This window comes from Myiozetetes cayanensis, unplaced genomic scaffold (genome assembly GCF_022539395.1).
Source record: "Myiozetetes cayanensis isolate MyiCay16 unplaced genomic scaffold, myiCay2020 scf1, whole genome shotgun sequence".
NCBI lineage: Eukaryota > Metazoa > Chordata > Aves > Passeriformes > Tyrannidae > Myiozetetes > Myiozetetes cayanensis.
The window spans coordinates 50,084,345-50,100,942 of NW_026086604.1; the positions used below are offsets into that span (position 1 = coordinate 50,084,345).

The 16,598-nt window shown below is 36.7% G+C and overlaps 2 protein-coding genes across 12 annotated transcripts in view; both read left to right on the plus strand.

Annotated features, from left to right (window-relative positions):
* The window catches only part of ARHGAP28 (Rho GTPase activating protein 28), a 723,491-nt gene that overhangs the window by 701,639 nt on the left and 5,254 nt on the right, over positions 1-16,598 (plus strand). The gene's annotated exons all lie outside the window — the stretch shown is intronic.
* PTPRM (protein tyrosine phosphatase receptor type M) overlaps positions 1-16,598 on the plus strand; it is a 449,317-nt gene that overhangs the window by 396,048 nt on the left and 36,671 nt on the right. For all 11 annotated transcript variants that reach the window (XM_050306131.1, XM_050306135.1, XM_050306149.1 and 8 more), the window contains 2 exons: positions 453-529; positions 3,304-3,340. In XM_050306131.1, the coding sequence (XP_050162088.1) occupies positions 453-529; positions 3,304-3,340 (114 nt within the window). The remainder of the gene's footprint in view (positions 1-452; positions 530-3,303; positions 3,341-16,598) is intronic.

Consider the following 16,598-nt stretch of genomic DNA (forward strand, 5'->3'; position numbering starts at 1 on the left):
ATCATTGCCTGACTGCTTGGGTTTTGTCATTATTTTGCTTTCTGCCCTGTTGAAAACATAATGACTTTCCTTCAAAAACTGTATGTCTTGTGCAATAACTTCAGTTTCTTTTGAGTACTAGCAGAAGCATTTCCAAGAGATTAAACTTTTGACAGCTTAGTGTTATTTTATTGGCAAAAGCAGGGGGTGTCAAAGCAAAAATTGTAATTGTAATGGGTTTCACATTACAATATTTAAGATGTTCATGCTGAAAATCAGAGGGGATTTAGAAAGCCTATGAATGACTGAAATGAGGTTTAAATGTAGATAACAGTGTTTTTTCATGGACAACCAAACAATCATGAACTTGCAATTGCTGAGGTTTTAGTTTGACTTGAAAGGAATTTTGAAGGCTTTTTTACGGAATGTGTCTTTAATTACTGTTTTTTTCCTCTCCATTGTTCCCATTTCAGATGATCATTCTCGAGTGAGATTGCAGCCTATTGAAGGAGAAACAAGTTCCGATTACATCAATGGAAATTATATTGATGTGCGTATACTGATGTAGTCAACAAGCTTAATGTTGTGTTCAGTCAAAGAGGGAACTCTTATTATTCTCACATTATTCATAATTTGTAATAGATATCGCAGCTAATATCAGCTGCTAACATTGTTTAGCATTGGAAAGTACTATCTTTGGAAGCTAGGTATACACTGGAGGAAATAAAAAAGTCTCAAAGGTTTTGTCGATGAGTAAATGAAATGAGTCATTTCCTCCAACTGCCACTGGACTGAAACCTTGCCAGCAACACTGTGTGGCTACTTTGCCTGCTGGTGCTTATATGGGCTAGCAAAATGTTATTTTCACTTTCTGTCAACAGCTTGGCATCATTCCACATTTAAAAGAAAGCTGTTTGCATATTAATGTGACAAAACTCTGTAATGCCTAATGCGGAGATTTGCAGTCTCTTGTCATCTCTGCACTTTTAAGTCGCCTTCAAAGTATATTCTGCAGCTGTTAACCAGTACTTCTAATGCAAGCAAGACATTTCATTAAATATGTAGGCTGTTTAATTATTGAAAGTGGCTTCTTTGTTCATTCTGCATCATGTTAACTTAATGTTTTACATTAGAATAAATTCTTTAAGAGACAAGGTGTTTTTGGTTGAAAGAATGAACTCAAAACTAGAATTGAAAATCATTAGAAAGTCAATATTATCTAAAGCCAGAAATCTATAGACAGCAAAGATAATAATTTTACTGTTTACATGGCGTGCTAGATGTTAGGCTAACTAAAACAAGTGTTGCTTCACAATCTGCTAAAGACTTCTTGTTCATCAGTGGCATCTTTGAAAAATGGTGCCACACTTTGCAGTTCAAATTTAATTACTGGTATGAAACAGGAATGTAACAGATGTTTTCTCTCAAAATGTGGAGGAACTAGAGCTGTACAAGAAAAGTAGGTACTTAAGTTGTAACAATCTGAAGTCTGACAGAACTTTATGAAGATACCTCCTTCTTGATGTCTATAAGCATGTTCAAGAATCATTAAGCTAAGCTCAGATTTATGCTTAGTCCCCTTTGAAAAAATAGCACAGTCACCAAGCAGTAAAGGCACATATGGAAATACATTTAGTTAGATGCCTCACTAAACTCTGAAGGGAGTAATCTGTCATGAAAGGAAAGAGAGAGTTCACACTGGGGACTTAGATTTTAATTCACTTTTACGCTTTCTCCAACACTGAGGATTGTTGTCATTTTAGGCTAGTAATATCTTCTTCTGTGAGATTTTGATCTGACTGGTCACATTTTGATGTGAGAAGGCTTATATCATACAGTCTCATATAAGATGCTGATAGTTGCATAGCAACCTTTTCTTTTTTGCTTATGAGAGTACAAGAGGATGGAGAGAATGTGGTCCTAAAAGCAACAACACTTGAGCAGCAAAAAAGTCTTTCCCTCATCCTCGGCAGATGGCTTCATTGCAAAGCTTGGAGGACTGCAGGCATCTTCCAAAGACAACTCACCACAAAACACAGCATGTTTGTTTATAATCCTGCTACTCAGGTTTCTATGGGAAGCACTGCTTTTCTACTACAGAAGCAGCTTTAATTTTGCTCTTGCATGCAGTTATTCGTAGAGTTGTTGTGTTGTCAGAATAAACATGAGAATAAAGGAATGGCACCATCATAGGCACAATGGTTATGCTGTATTTCTTCCTTTTTTTTTTTTTTTTTCCACTGGGAAATAGAAGTGTCTGATCCCAGCCACTAAGAATTAGGTAACACATAGCAGAAAAAAAATCTACTCTGTACCTCTCTGAACACTTCTCAGTTCAGATTTCTGTATTTTGCTTCAATGTCATGTAAAGAAATCAATTCCATAATGAATGTTATTCTTTCTGTAATATTCAAAGTATCTTCAGTTGTTTTGAGTCTTTCCCATCTTGTATCACTACACTTCCCCTTGCTCTTTTACAAATAGATTGCAGTGGCCATGCATGCTACAGCCTTAAGTTCTTCCTGTTGATGACTGACAGTGCATCATTACCATTATTCAAATATTAACACTCCTGCAACTGAATTTACCAACATACTAGTGCACGATCTAAACATTTGGTGACACTCCCATCACACCAGAAACTCAAATACTATAAAAATGCTATCATTACATTTTGGCAATCTGTTTGATGTTGCAGAGAAGGCATAGAGTATTAGTCTTTATTGTTTGGCCAACTTGTGATTAAGTTGCTCTTGTCATCAGAGTAACAGAGTTGTTTTATGTTCTTCCTATTTAGATCAGAAGAAGTGTATTCATACCAAACCATTTAGTCAAAGAATTTACCTTCCTTTTTACAGTTCTGAAATAAAACATAAACAGCTCACCATGGGCACATGAACATCATCCTCCTCTCTCCCTTCACCAGGCTGAATATAAATCTGACATTCTTTAACTGTTAGAAAATGGATAGGCTTTGCAGTCAATAGCAACAGGTGAAGGTATATCTTAGACTCCAAGAACATCTGCAGCCCTTAGCTGCAAGTGCTAGAGAGGATTTCATGCTGTTCATTTTCAGCAGAGCCAACAAGGGACTGAAAGAATGAATTACTTCTGGCCCTGAATGTACATGGCTGCAATTTACGTATCTTGCAGAAAACACATTTGTTTCTTGTTTCCCTTCTCACTTGCCCTTTCTCAACTCGAACAAACTTTTGTATCTGTTACCTGTACTGAGGTTTCCTGAATACAATTCTAAATGAAATTTCACTCATAGGAATATAGCCAAGGTGCATATTGCTGATTTTTTCTTCCAATTTTTTTTAGGGTTATCATAGACCGAATCACTACATTGCTACACAAGGTAAGTTTATCACCCTTTCTTTTTGGTTATGTGAGGCTAAGAGGTTTTGGTACTTGGATTGTGAATTACTCTGTCTAATAGGCGTTCTTACCACAGTCAGTAGCCAGGATAGAGGAGGCTCAATCATTTGGGTAGAAGCAAAGAAACTGAATTATTATCACATTTTCAGGTATTTTAAGTAAGCAGTCCTTTACCTTTGTGTTAAAATAGGTTTTGAGTAAAAAAAGCAAAATACATCCATTTTGGAAGAAGTTACTCAGCATGTTGTTACTCATGAAAAAAGAAATTAGTCATGGTAGAAACATGCAGTAAACTTTACACCAATACAACAGTGTCATGAAAATGTATGTTCTCTTAACTGTTCAGTGATAACTAGGCTTTAGGTCCCTAAAATACAAAACTCTTCAGCTAGCAAGTTTTGGTAGAGGACCCAAAGACACTTAAACACTGCCAGGGGGATTCGTCACGGGGCTCTACAGAGACAGTTTTACAGGCCATCATTTAAAAGCTTGCTTGTGAGTGAGAACCTATTCTTTTGTCAACACACAAATTATTTAATTTTCAATTTGTACTTGTCTTGAAAGACATAATTTGCACATTCTGATGCAGTCCTTATTTATTTTTTGGTCAAGTTCAGAGCTGGAACGAATGGGAAAGATGAGTCTTCTGTGACTGCTTAATCACAATATTGAACAATATGCCAATCTCCTGCCTATACTTGGATAGCATGCATGTGAAAATTTGATTGCTCCTCCGCTGCTTGGAGGGAATCTTTTCTGCAATAGGTAGTCTGTGACAGAGCTTCCTGCATTTTCTCATGGATCTGAAGGACCTGAGCTATACCCATGGATGTTATTTCAACCTTTTAAGGGACCCCGCTGGAACCCTGGGTATAATACACTCAGAATAATCTTAATGTGTTGGATTTAGAGGTTACATATACTTTATAATGACTTTTGATCAAAGCAGATAAAATGTTGGGCATGTTAAATAAGAGCTCTTTCTGTCAAGAAGAGAAGTATAAACTAATATTCTTCCAAGATGTAAAGGATATATAACCGTTCCAACTATCAAACTTTGGGACAGGTCCCATAAGTGTCTGCTGGGTAGGTGCAGGTAAGTGCACACAGGGATGCATCTCAAGGATGGTAAATAGCCACACATGGTGCAGTGAGTGAGAAACTAATTCTCTGAAGAATATATAATTCATTTTTAAATGGGCATACATTTTACAGCAAGTTCAAAATTATCTGGCTGGAAACATCTTTAGCATCTTGTTTTTTAAGGTTGGTAGAAAGCAGATTTGTCTATCTAGTTTGGAGGAATGAAGAGCACCGATCTCAAAAGGTTTATGTATTCTGTGGCCTGATGAAGAATCATGAGAATGTTTCTTTTCCGTCCTCTGACTCACCTTTCCCATCATCAGAATAGGGTTAAAAACATTCACCTGCTTTTTATAGTTCTCTGCAATGTCCTGATAGATGCAGCTGTGTAAAAGCTAGTTAGTGTTATTCTCCAGTATCCCACTTTTCTGACAAAGCCTTTGCACAATAGTAATGCTTCCATTAAGATGGCATCTCTGTCTTTTGCAAAGGTGATAATGTAAGGGGGAATAATCTTCTAAACTCCTTTAAGGCTCTGAAAGAAAAGGCGTTTGTTTCACATGTTAAACAGACTATGCCTCCAAATGTCTCAGAGTGCTGGCCACAGCGCCAAGCCACAGTTCAAGAAGTGTTTGGACAATGCTCTCAGGCACATGGTATGATTCTTGGGGCTGTCCTGTGCAGAGTCAGGAGTTGGACTTTGATCAAAGTTGGACTTCAGGATATTCTATGATTCTGTTTTCTGTCTTCCTTACTAGTAAACCAGTCATGTGCCACAGCCTGCAGTACAGCCAGCCATGTGCATGCTCCGTTTTAGAACACACTTCCATATAGATGTGTATGAACACATCAGGGCAGCACAACAGTTAAGCTGCATGTTTAATTCCCTTGATGTCTGCTTTTCATCAGTCTTTAAATAACTTTTCCCATTCTCCCTTTTCTCCTCCACAGCAGCTTTCACAGGTGCATATGCCTATTGTTCTTTGAAGGAAAGTATCATTATGTGAGTCAGTTTTAAATCTCTGAGGAGTTAGAATGATTGATATTTAATTTTCCTATGTTCTTCTTAAGCTGCATTCAACATATCAAGTGTTAATGAGCAAATATAATTGTTTGAAGTGAAGAAGTGGCAAATTTAATCAGTTTGTAATAGACTACCAATCTGCTTTTAACAGAGCTGAGAGCTGCCTAATCACCTGTTTATTAAAGTGTTACTGCTTTCCATACTAACCAGAGTTTGACATACAAACTTTCAGATTTCCACCTTGGCAGTTATAGCATCCTTCTGCTAATATGAATTAGGGGTGAAACGTTTTTTAAAAGACTTTGCTAATGAAGGGTTTCTCACCTAAGAATCAAAAAAGATTTTACTTCCATTTTTAAGAGTAATACATTCAGAGTGTGCAATTTCAATTATAAAGTTAATGTCAATTTTCCTTTATGTGGTAAGTATAATGTGAGGGGTAGACTGAATTTACAGCTAATAAAGGCTTTTGGTTATGTGCTGTAACTGGCATCAACAGATGGGATCCACACCTGAATCACCATGATTAAAAAGAATCTCTTGTCAAAAGCCAGCCTATCGGGTCATGCAGAACCAGCAAGCTGGTGCAATTTAAAACTCATTATTTTGCTTTATATATCCCTTGTTCCCATGGATATAATTCTTTTTTTTTTAATAGCAGAATATCGAGCTCTTGTATGATCTGTTCAATTTACTGGCAGCTAGGGGTTTTTTTAACAGGAGTTAAGTAATCAATGAATTTTAACCAGGTCTGTCAGTGAGAGTGTTGTGTTGAATATCTGTACAGTACTTATACACACTGCTGGATGTTCTGACTATTGTATGACTGTTGGTCTTGCATGTCTCACCTTGATTACTAAGCAGGAAAAAAATAATTGGTTTTGTATTCACTTGTTCCTTGTGTCCTGAAATTCGTGTAGTTAACTGAGCTATCACAGCTTCTTTTAGCAAGCCTCTGTCAAAGGTTTTCTGTGCTTCCTCCACCACAGCATCAGCAACTCAGTTACGAGTGAGAAACGAATGTTAATACAGTTCTGCCGCATCACTCATTGCCATTTCCACCAGGGCTGCTTTTCAAGCAGATCAATCACATGTGAAACAGCAGATACTCACATGGAACCTGCACGTCTTTGTATATAAAGTACATTCCTTTGTGCATCTCAGACTTTTGAATACTCCCCACAGTTCAGATTGTCTCTGCTTGCTGCAGCATGCAGAGGAACCGGATCTAAGATAATTTGTGGAAGTACTTCAGAACATATCTTAATGATTGTAAAAAGGAGCTCTTAAAAATAAAGCCATTTTAGATACAATGACCTAGTGTAGCCTTTCAATCTCTTTTGTTTGTATCCAATACTAAAGCAGATGCTAAACTGCTTTCTGCATTGCTTATTATGTAGGCAGACATCAAGTTAAGTTTCAGTCAGGAAGAGTTTTTTAAGGAATAAGTTATAAACTTTTGAAAATAAATATTTACAAGGGAAATGTTTACAGTCTTGACTACAACAGTATAAACTTGCCACTGTAATAACCCCTTTCATGTTTCTTCTCATTTCTGCAAAATACTTGTCTTTCTTCCACACACAACTGTATATGTTTAGTGAACATTTTATTAAGGGTTTTCAGAAACAAAAGTACAATTTCTTCCAAACTGAAAGTTCTCTTTTAGGCATCTGAAGCAGAAATACTGCATTGAATAATAATACTCTTAACTTGCTTGGCATGTTTTTTGTTTTTATGTTGCAAAAAGTTGTCAAAACTACAGCAGTGTGGAAGCTCAACACTTCTTTTTATAAAGAAACTTTTGCTTCTATAGTTTTAGCCTCCAGATGAATATTAACATTTGAAATTACTTCAGGGAGAAATGAATAACAGAAAAGCAAAATAGTTCTACACAATTTTTCAGCTTTATAGATGCTGTCATTTTTTGCAGGATGTAGGACTAAAATCAGGCAGGCTGTTTTCCTGATATATATATGAAGTGATTGAATTCTATGTGCCTGTATTAATCTTGAAGATTCGACTGTGTTTGATGCTATTCTTTACTTCTTTAAAATGTTAAAAAGGTGGTTGAAGCCATCTGTCTTCAGTGAGGGAGATGAGCCCCTTCTTAAGCACCCCTTTTAATGGGTGAGGCTTCCTGAAACATGTCCTTCACCTATTTTGCAGTAGTTGTGACAAATGCCAAAGAAGTCGGCATTTTTTGCCCCCAACCCAAACACATATAGGAGTAATAGACCCTTTACATGTGGAAGTATATTTCCAGTTTATATTGTAAAGCCACATGGCAAATTCACATTAGCTCTCTTGGTACCATTTCCTAATAAAGGCTGATGAAAACAATTACAACCTTAGAGTTTCTTTTAAAAGTTGGTACTTTTTACTAGTGTTTAGTACAAAAAGAGACAGTGTGTACTAGAAACTGGTAACTATCAAAGTCAACACTCTTTAACAGTTATCACTTTATGGTAAATGAGAATACCAGAGTTTCTCTGCCTCTTTTTTTTTTATAATAGAAGATTTTAGGGATACCGGTCAGAACAGTGATCTTCCACCATTTTTGTCATATCTGTATTTTTCTATCTTTGTCTTAATCAGCTGTGTGTTAGTTTTGTTTGTACAGGGAACGAGACACTTCTGTGGCTTTCCATTCAGCTTAGAAGGCTGTAAATGCAGAGCTAGCATAGTTTCCTATGATACAAGGTTGACTTAGGCTTTGTTGCCTAAGATTTCTCTGAATCTTTGTGTATAGACCAAGTGAAATGGGAGCATTGTTAGAAAACTGCTGATAGATTCATTACTAGGTGGACGCTCTTACATTCTTCACCTTTGGCTACATTTTGCATAGAATATATGCCAGCCTTTCGTAAACCTTCAGAAATTCTTTGAAAGTCCAAACAAGCTCTACATACGTTAAAAATAATTACTTAATATTTATTTGCCCATAAAAATTCCCAAATCCCACACAGGCTGTTCTTTCACTTGCTTGTTAATGCAGCTTGTGAAACAACAGTTTGAGAAACTGATGATTTTTCTGTAGTCCACTGTCAAAGCCACAGAGGAAGGAAAAGCAATTCTTCCTATCCTCTCCCCCTCTGTAAATCAGACATAAAGGTCTTCAGAGCATATATATAGATCTCTTTCTCTAAGATAAGATATTGCTTTGATTTCTCTGTTGTGAAATGAATCTAGAATAGTTACAACAGACCTTTGCATATCAGAAGTAAGAAATAAGAGAAATGAGAGATTACTGTAAATAAGTAGACAGAGGTGAATCAGGCAAAAGGAAATGTTTCAAGGTTGTAATGTAAAAAATACAAGATTGTGTGAAAAGTAATATATTTATGCTCTTTCAAAAAATGTGACTATAAAATATATTCTGCAAACAAGGAAGTTATGCTTTTCCTGACACTCAAGAGCTGAGCAAACTGTCCTTGTGAACCAAACACTTTCAGAAAAGAACATTATGGAGGTGGCCATCTATTAATGGTGCTCAGGCTCTAAATTACCTATATTATGCATTAGAATCCAGGTTTTTTGTCCAGACCAAAAAAAAAAAAAAAAAAAAAAAGATGTATACAACATCAGCCTTACAAATTAACTTACATGTCTGTATTTTGGGGAATGCAAATTATGAAAAGCTGATTTTGGATGATTAAGTTTTTCATCCTTGATGAAGAATCAGTCATAAATTGGACTTGATGAGGATGGTACCTAGCACCCTTGACAGAGTACTGTTAAAAGGCCTGTTAATCAGTGAAGGCTAATGCTAAAGCAGAAAAAGGAGCAGAAAAATGTAGTTTGTCAGGAAAATCATAAAGCATCCCTTTTTCTGTAAAGTTTACTTTCCAGCTGGTCTTCAGCAGCCTGAAGGAAGAAGGCTTTTTGTCCTCTCATTTGCTGGAAAATAAAAGAGTGTAGCAAATTTACAAACAGAATGTATTTCAGAAACAAATGTATCAAGAAACAAATAAGGTAGCTCTTTTTTTTTTGTCTTGTCACCATATCCAAATCCGTGAAACCTGTCATCTTTTCTCTATTATGTATCCTTTGACGGCAACAGAAATCTCTGTGTTGATATGGCCACCAATGCACATGGCAGTTTGGATGTTTTAAGCACTGCCTTTGGAAAAAAGAAAATATACAAGCTTATTGGATTAATTTCTTTCCCTGTCCATCTGTATTCTTCCACGCAGATGCATATTCAGATGTAGACTGTGGAGATTCCCTCTGCTACTGCTAATCTCCTTCTCTTGCAAGCATGCTCATGTTACTGTGTCTGAACTAAGCACAAATGCATGTGGCATGTTAGAATGGTTTTCCTTGTTTACAGTGTACTTCAAATACTGCAGTCTCCTATAAAATATAAGGAAAAAATAGAATTAAAATGTTAGCATTTCCCTTTCCTGCTTGAAAATAACCAGTGAAAATTTTCCTGGCGAAAATTACCAATGTGCTCTCAAAAAAATGACAACAAATAAGAGTGCTGAGAGAATTTGTTGTCATGCATATTTAATTTTTACCGTAATTATCTCAATATTGAAAGGAAAAATATCCAATACACATTTATTTTTAATGACTTTCATATGTATCTTGATCTGAATAACAGTTGTTTGCTACTGACTATTTCTATGACTGAGAAATGAATGTACGAATGTTCTCTAGCCTTAAATAGAAAAAGATATTGTGAGTGATACATCTCACTCATGAGATATCTATCAGGACAATAAATTGTGACAGGTTTTTTTCTAACATTTTTGCTTATGCTTTAATGTAGACTAAATTATCTTGTTTGTTCATGTAGGTAAAACGTTCATGTTAATGCACTTAAACTCCCAGTACAAGTTTAAAAATACAGCATTTGAATATCTTACTCACATGCATGAGCAACATTCCTTCACAATAAGGTCCTTGGGGAAAAATAAAAGAAACAAGTAGCCAAAATGAACTCATATTTTTGAACTAGAGAATAGTGATGATTTTATTACATCCTGATGCTTATGATTGACTCAACATGAAAATAGAAAGTAGAAATGCAAAAGACTAATTAGGGTTTTTGTCCATTCCCTAAGGAACCTTCTACTGAAGGCGATAAAATGATCTTAAACTTCTCATCCATCATCAAAATTCATTCTGCATTATAAGTTGATATGAAGAACCCAGTCCAACAAGTCAATTACCTAAGATTTTAGTTTTGGAAATGTTAGAGACAGCATGTTTTTTACAAAATAAATTCTGTATTTGTTAGTCTTCCCAAGCTCAGATGAGCTGTTTAGAATGAGTGATTAATAGGTATTCATATTTCTGTGATGCAAATCACCCTTATTGAAAAGTATGCACAAATTAGAAATAAAACTAGCTTTCTTAGTGGAAAACACTGATTTGGCTAAAATGAAACTTTCTGTTGGGCTCCTTTCACAAAGAGAGTTCAGGTTTGAACCATGGTCTCAAGGCTCCTGGAATAAGCCTTCAGTCAGCCATGACCTCAGACAATACCTCATGTTACTATTTGATCTCTATCTCAGTCTCCCAGATGAGTAACCTATCGTTCTCCCAACATGCTTGACTGTAGTTAAACAATTACAATAGTAATTGTAGTACATAGAGAGAAAAAAGGTACATGTGGGAGTGAGACCTGTTTCTCTGTAACCAGTACACCCCACCAGAAAATACATCAAGGCCTCTATAATTACAGTTAATTCAAAGTATTCAGGTTTCATAGAAGAAACTGAAACATGCTCCCTGCAAGCCATTGTCTAGCAGTGCCGTCTTAAAAGCTGCGAGGTAAAGATTCAATGCTCCAGCCTTATTGAGGTATTCCATGGCCATCACTAGGGAGTTGCTAAGCCCCAGGAGTGCTACATGCAATTCAACATTTGAAAGATACCAGATTTATCCAGTCTTAGGAAATGTTAATGAGAGGAACGGACCATTCAACATACCTGCTGTGTGACAAGCAAAATTATGTGAAAGAAAGAGTTTTTCAATGGTAATGGATGAACTACATTAAACTACAACTACACTGATTTGATGGGGGAGTTTTTTTGGTTTCCTGCAGTTAAGATAGAAAAAGCCATTTTCTTGAATGGCATAAGGATGCATACATGGGTGTTAGTACTATGTACACAGCTTTTATTGCATTCAGCTTTGCCTAATCTCAGGCTAACTGTATAAATCTGGACCATTTCTGTTGCTGCCAGTTCCTCTGTTCCCAGTCTGCAGTACTTCTGTGAGTAGTCAAACGGTGTTATGGAAATGTGCTATTTATTCTTTGGGAAACCATATGACATTCTCATTTTATTTTGTTCATATATAACAAACTCAGCTAGTATTGGAAATTTAGCTGTGGAGAAATGTCAATCAATAAGAGTGTAACACTTTATTAGATGGAAAATTAGCTGGCAGCATTAACCGTAGTGTTATAAAAATGTCTTAAGCAGCACCTGTCAAGAGTGCACAAATAAAGTGTGGTCTCAGACTTAAAAACAAGTGCAGCAAAGACTTGTTTCTGAACATACTAATTTGGAACAGGAACACATAAGATTAGTCAGAAATGGTAAAAGCTGGCATGTTGGTTGCTGTATATTATACCAAGACTGTTCAGTTCATTCTAACCCTACTTTGCTTCTGTTGTCTTCCAAGGTATGTTTGACTTGTGACTGTGAGGGGCATGAACACCTTTTGTGTATTCATGGTCATTTAATATGTAATGCACTTCTGCTACAGTGGAGTTCTGGTCCTGAACTGGGATTTCTAGATAGTACCATAATGCAGACAGAATAATGCATTGAGATGTGCACTGTTCCAGCCCAGTTAGATCTGCATCAATAAAGAAAAGAAAATACCATGTGGTATTCCAGAGAATAAATACCACATCCCCCCCATCTGACTACCCTCAGAGTCAATGCAGAATAGGATCAGAGGAAATGCCAGCAAGAGAAATTATCCAGCTCTAGCCAACAGTTGATGTGTATGTGTATATAGATATTCATAAAAAACGTATTTTCAAAGTGATTATCTAGCTTTACCAAATGAGCAATTTTAAAGACAAATATCCTGTGGAATAATCAGTTTTGTCATTACTCAAAGGATATATATTTTTAAGCATCTCTATATTAAACTGGGAATTTAGAATGGAGGGTTTTTTTATTTTAGTTATCTGTGAGCCACTTGCCTGTAACTCATAAAACAGTGGGACTCTGGCTTATCACATTGTAAATAGCAACGTTTTTATTTTCTTTTCACATTTGAAAAGAGATGGAGAATTCACAGGTCTTCTGCTTTTCTTCTTTCCGGAAGAGGTCTATAGTGCTAACACCATAAATATAGGAGGAGGTGGTATAGAAAGCCAGCCAAAGCACTGGTCAGTCTCATGGGAGCTACAGATAAAATTTCTACATGCTCTTCAGTCACTTAGTAATGTAAGCCTCGTTGAAAGCTAATGGGACTTGAAAGCGCTTTGAACATTTCATTTTGTGAAAGCCAATTTTCACATATAGCAGTGTGCAGGCAGCAGGGCATGCTGACTGGCTGGCTCAAAGCAGGTAGGATTTAGTTTGTGCTTGAAAATCAGCCAATTACTATTCACTCTGCTGTCCCTTGGCTGGTAATGAGAGAAAGCTGTGTTTTTCCAGAGCAAAGGATACAGAAAAGCCTCTATGTTGCCAGTAGCTGCACTGGGCAGGATTAGTCCCAATAAAGTATTTCAGCTTACTGTATAAGCAGTGTTTTCCTGAAATGTCAAGCTAACAAGATACAGTCAGATCTACTTCTTATTGACAATCCATCTAAGTAAGGAAATAATGAAAAACACATTTTAAATTCATATCTCAGTCCTGATTAACCCACTTGAGTATAGCTGAGGTGACTTACTGTAGAACAGTGTTGCTGCATACTGTTTTCTTGGGGGTCTTGCACTATAGGGTGGTATCATTGCAAGGCAAAAAAACAAAAAAAGAAATGGTGGACTGGCTACCACTCAGATACAGATTTTGCATATATTTGATGTGCATGGTATATTCTGAAGCCTGGGTTAAAACTAATGTTAGGAGGAAGAGAACAATTTTATTTGCTTGGGAATTAAGTTCTACTAGAATTTTGTCTTACAAAATGGTCTCTTTTCTTACCTGACTACGTGTTAATTACTGCCTCTGCAAACAAGTGCCTCCTGTGTGTGCGATCTCTGAATCTACTACGATCGAGAAATTGTTAAAATAAGGTCTAAAACTGAGGAGCAGATTTTTTTTCCATGCCTCACATGAGAATAGCCATAGCCTCAGGCTTCCTTACTGGCTTAACATACCTATAGGAAACGAGCCTCATTGGGAGTCCATCCACATCTTTGTGTATTTATATTTTTTCCAAGGCAAGAGCAATTTCTAAGAAAGTTTTATCAGGAAATCCAGCATAGCTGGGTAATTACAATATACCCCTGCTGAAGATTATGTAACAAAAATTGTAAGCCCAAAGTTGGAAGGTGCTTCTCAGCTGCCACCACAGTCAACACTGTAACACAAAGGAAATAATGGGATAAAAGCAAGTATATGTGGGGTTTTTTCAGCTCATTACAGGGGTTTACTTTAATTTCATTGAGATTCTTTAGTGCATAAAATGTATGGGGCTGGAATCCACAGAAGCAACAAATAATAATGAATACTGAAGTATGACAACTAGAAACCAGCAATTAATAAAATAACACTGAAGCATTTATGGCCAAGTTTTGCCAGTACAAATGTCTGTTGCCTTTTAATGTGCTAATTGTGACAGTGATAGGCCTGCAGGAAACTTCAGTAAAAGTGAACAGGTGGTTGGCACTGGGGTATGTTTTACCCTCAATGCTGTTTTAGTTTCTGGAACAGACTTGGGAGGGCTTTAATTAAAGCATTAGAAGACATCCAGGTTATATGACCTGATTTTCTTTCATCATTACATTCTTGAGACCTAAAAATACGAAAGACTTAATCTGTATGCATTTGGATAGCTACTGGTAAGCAGCAGGCCCATGTGGTTTAGTGATACCTTGACCACAGTTTTATTGCAGATTTCAAAATTATTCACATAATAGGAACATACATACTGTGCCTATGAAAACACTCCTCTGTAAGCATTTAAAGTGTATATGTTATGGTAGAAAATAAATGTCTACACTGATTTTGAGGCAAGTTAGGGCAGAAAGACTGTATGAGTTTTTTAAGTTTTTATAGCACAGCTTTGTTCTGGACTTTGCTGGCTTCCATGGAGGCACTAAACCATTAAGAACTCCTGGAAGTGTGAGTGAAAGGTAAATGTATATAATACCATAACTATTCAACAAGCATATGGTGAGGACTGCTCTTGACAAATCAGATGATCAGCAGTTGATCAGATCCTCAAAGAACCTTCTATTCAGAAACCAGCTCATTTGGGGAGGGTGGAGATGATCCAGCAACCGCTGCACTGCTCTGTGGCCATGGAGTTACAAAAAAATAGTGAACCAGCCGTTTATCTTGCTGGTTGGCTAAGTCAGCACATCTGGGATCTGCACCTTTTTTTTATAGTAAGCTGACTATTTTAGATAGAAAGATGAAGGCAGTTTACTTTATGAAAAAGTAGAATCCAATCTTACACTCCTTAGCCTGTACCTGGTCACAGAAAGGTTTGCAGAGCTGATGACCAGTGATGAGCTTTCCATGAGGTAGCTTGGAGGCTAACAGAACTGAACACTCATGAAAGCCTCATCACATAATGATGCACCTGCAAATTCCTGTTGGTAAAATCTTGGGCACATTGCCTTACTGAGTAGGGAAAAAATGTATTTCAGTTACAGGATATGTTCTCTTGCCTGCAGTCTGTGAAATACTCTTTAAGTTATCCTACTAACAGCTATGTCTGTCCCAGATAAGAGGTTTATTAGGAAAATGAGAGTTCTTGAACTCTTTAATCTATTAGCTTTTAGTCTCCTCTCCAAGTATTTTTTCCCTCTCTGGTTTTATGCTTTCATATGTATTTTAGACAATTTCTGCTATGTAATGGGGTTGGGGTTTTTTGACCGTGTAGTTGCAAAGGGAATCATTGCTTTTGGGCTTGTTGTTGTTGTTGTTGTTGTTGTTGCCATGCAGCCATATCTCTTAATAAGAAAACATTTACTGAGTCTCAAGTTCATTTTGAATGGAACATACACAGTAAAGATTGAGGGCTAAAATGCAGCTCCCTCTAGGGAGGCATATTTGCTAGTTGTCCTTTAGGGGTCAAGTTGTAAGCAGTCACAGTAGCAAGCAGTAGGTTTGGCTTCAGCAAAAGGTGAAGACAGTTGTCATTGCTACTAGAAAATGCAGTAACCATTAGGTGAAGGGACCATTTTATAATCACCTCTTCATGCGGTGCAGTTGCATCTACTCACTGGGAGGAGGTTTTTGCACTCTTCTCAAGGTGGAGTTTAACTGCTGCAGATATAAGTCTTGCATCTTGTCAGTCCACTGCCTTTGTCAACACATACTTATGGCTCCCACTGCCCAAGCACTGTCCCTGGGGAACCTTTGAAGCTTAAGGGTATCTATGCATTTTCTGCACATTTCTAGCTTTAATATCTATCATTGAACTTGGTGGACCAAATGTTAACTTGCAGATTTGACATTCTATGCTAGAAAAAATGTTTTAGAAGCTATTTGTTCCTTGTTTAAGATGCTTTTCTAGAAATTGAAAAGTTACCCATAGGTTTACAAGTCCTGTGTCTGAGTAAGTATCAGGTACATTTCAAGATTCAGGTTTTACTTGTTTCTTGGTATGTTTGCTTTCTTTCCTGTATTCTAAGCTAGTTCATCACTTTCAAATTGATCACATACACCAGTAGCAATACTGGTTGTTCAAACTGGGTCTCATGATAGCAAGCAGAAATAGAGGCTCTAGAAATCTCTGTGTACAAAAGCAGTTTCCTAAGAGTTTAAGCCATTCTTAAAAGCTGTGTGATGTTCCATTTCCTAATCTGTTTGCATTCCCAGAGCAGCAACTAACAACTGCTGGCAATACAACTAGTGGTAGTGATATATACAACCAATTGTTTCTGTTGAGTTTTTTCAATAATGCATTTAATTAGCTAGGGGCTTGGAGGTTTGACTTCTTTTTCTTATTTTCCTTTGTTTTTCATCTTCTGGTT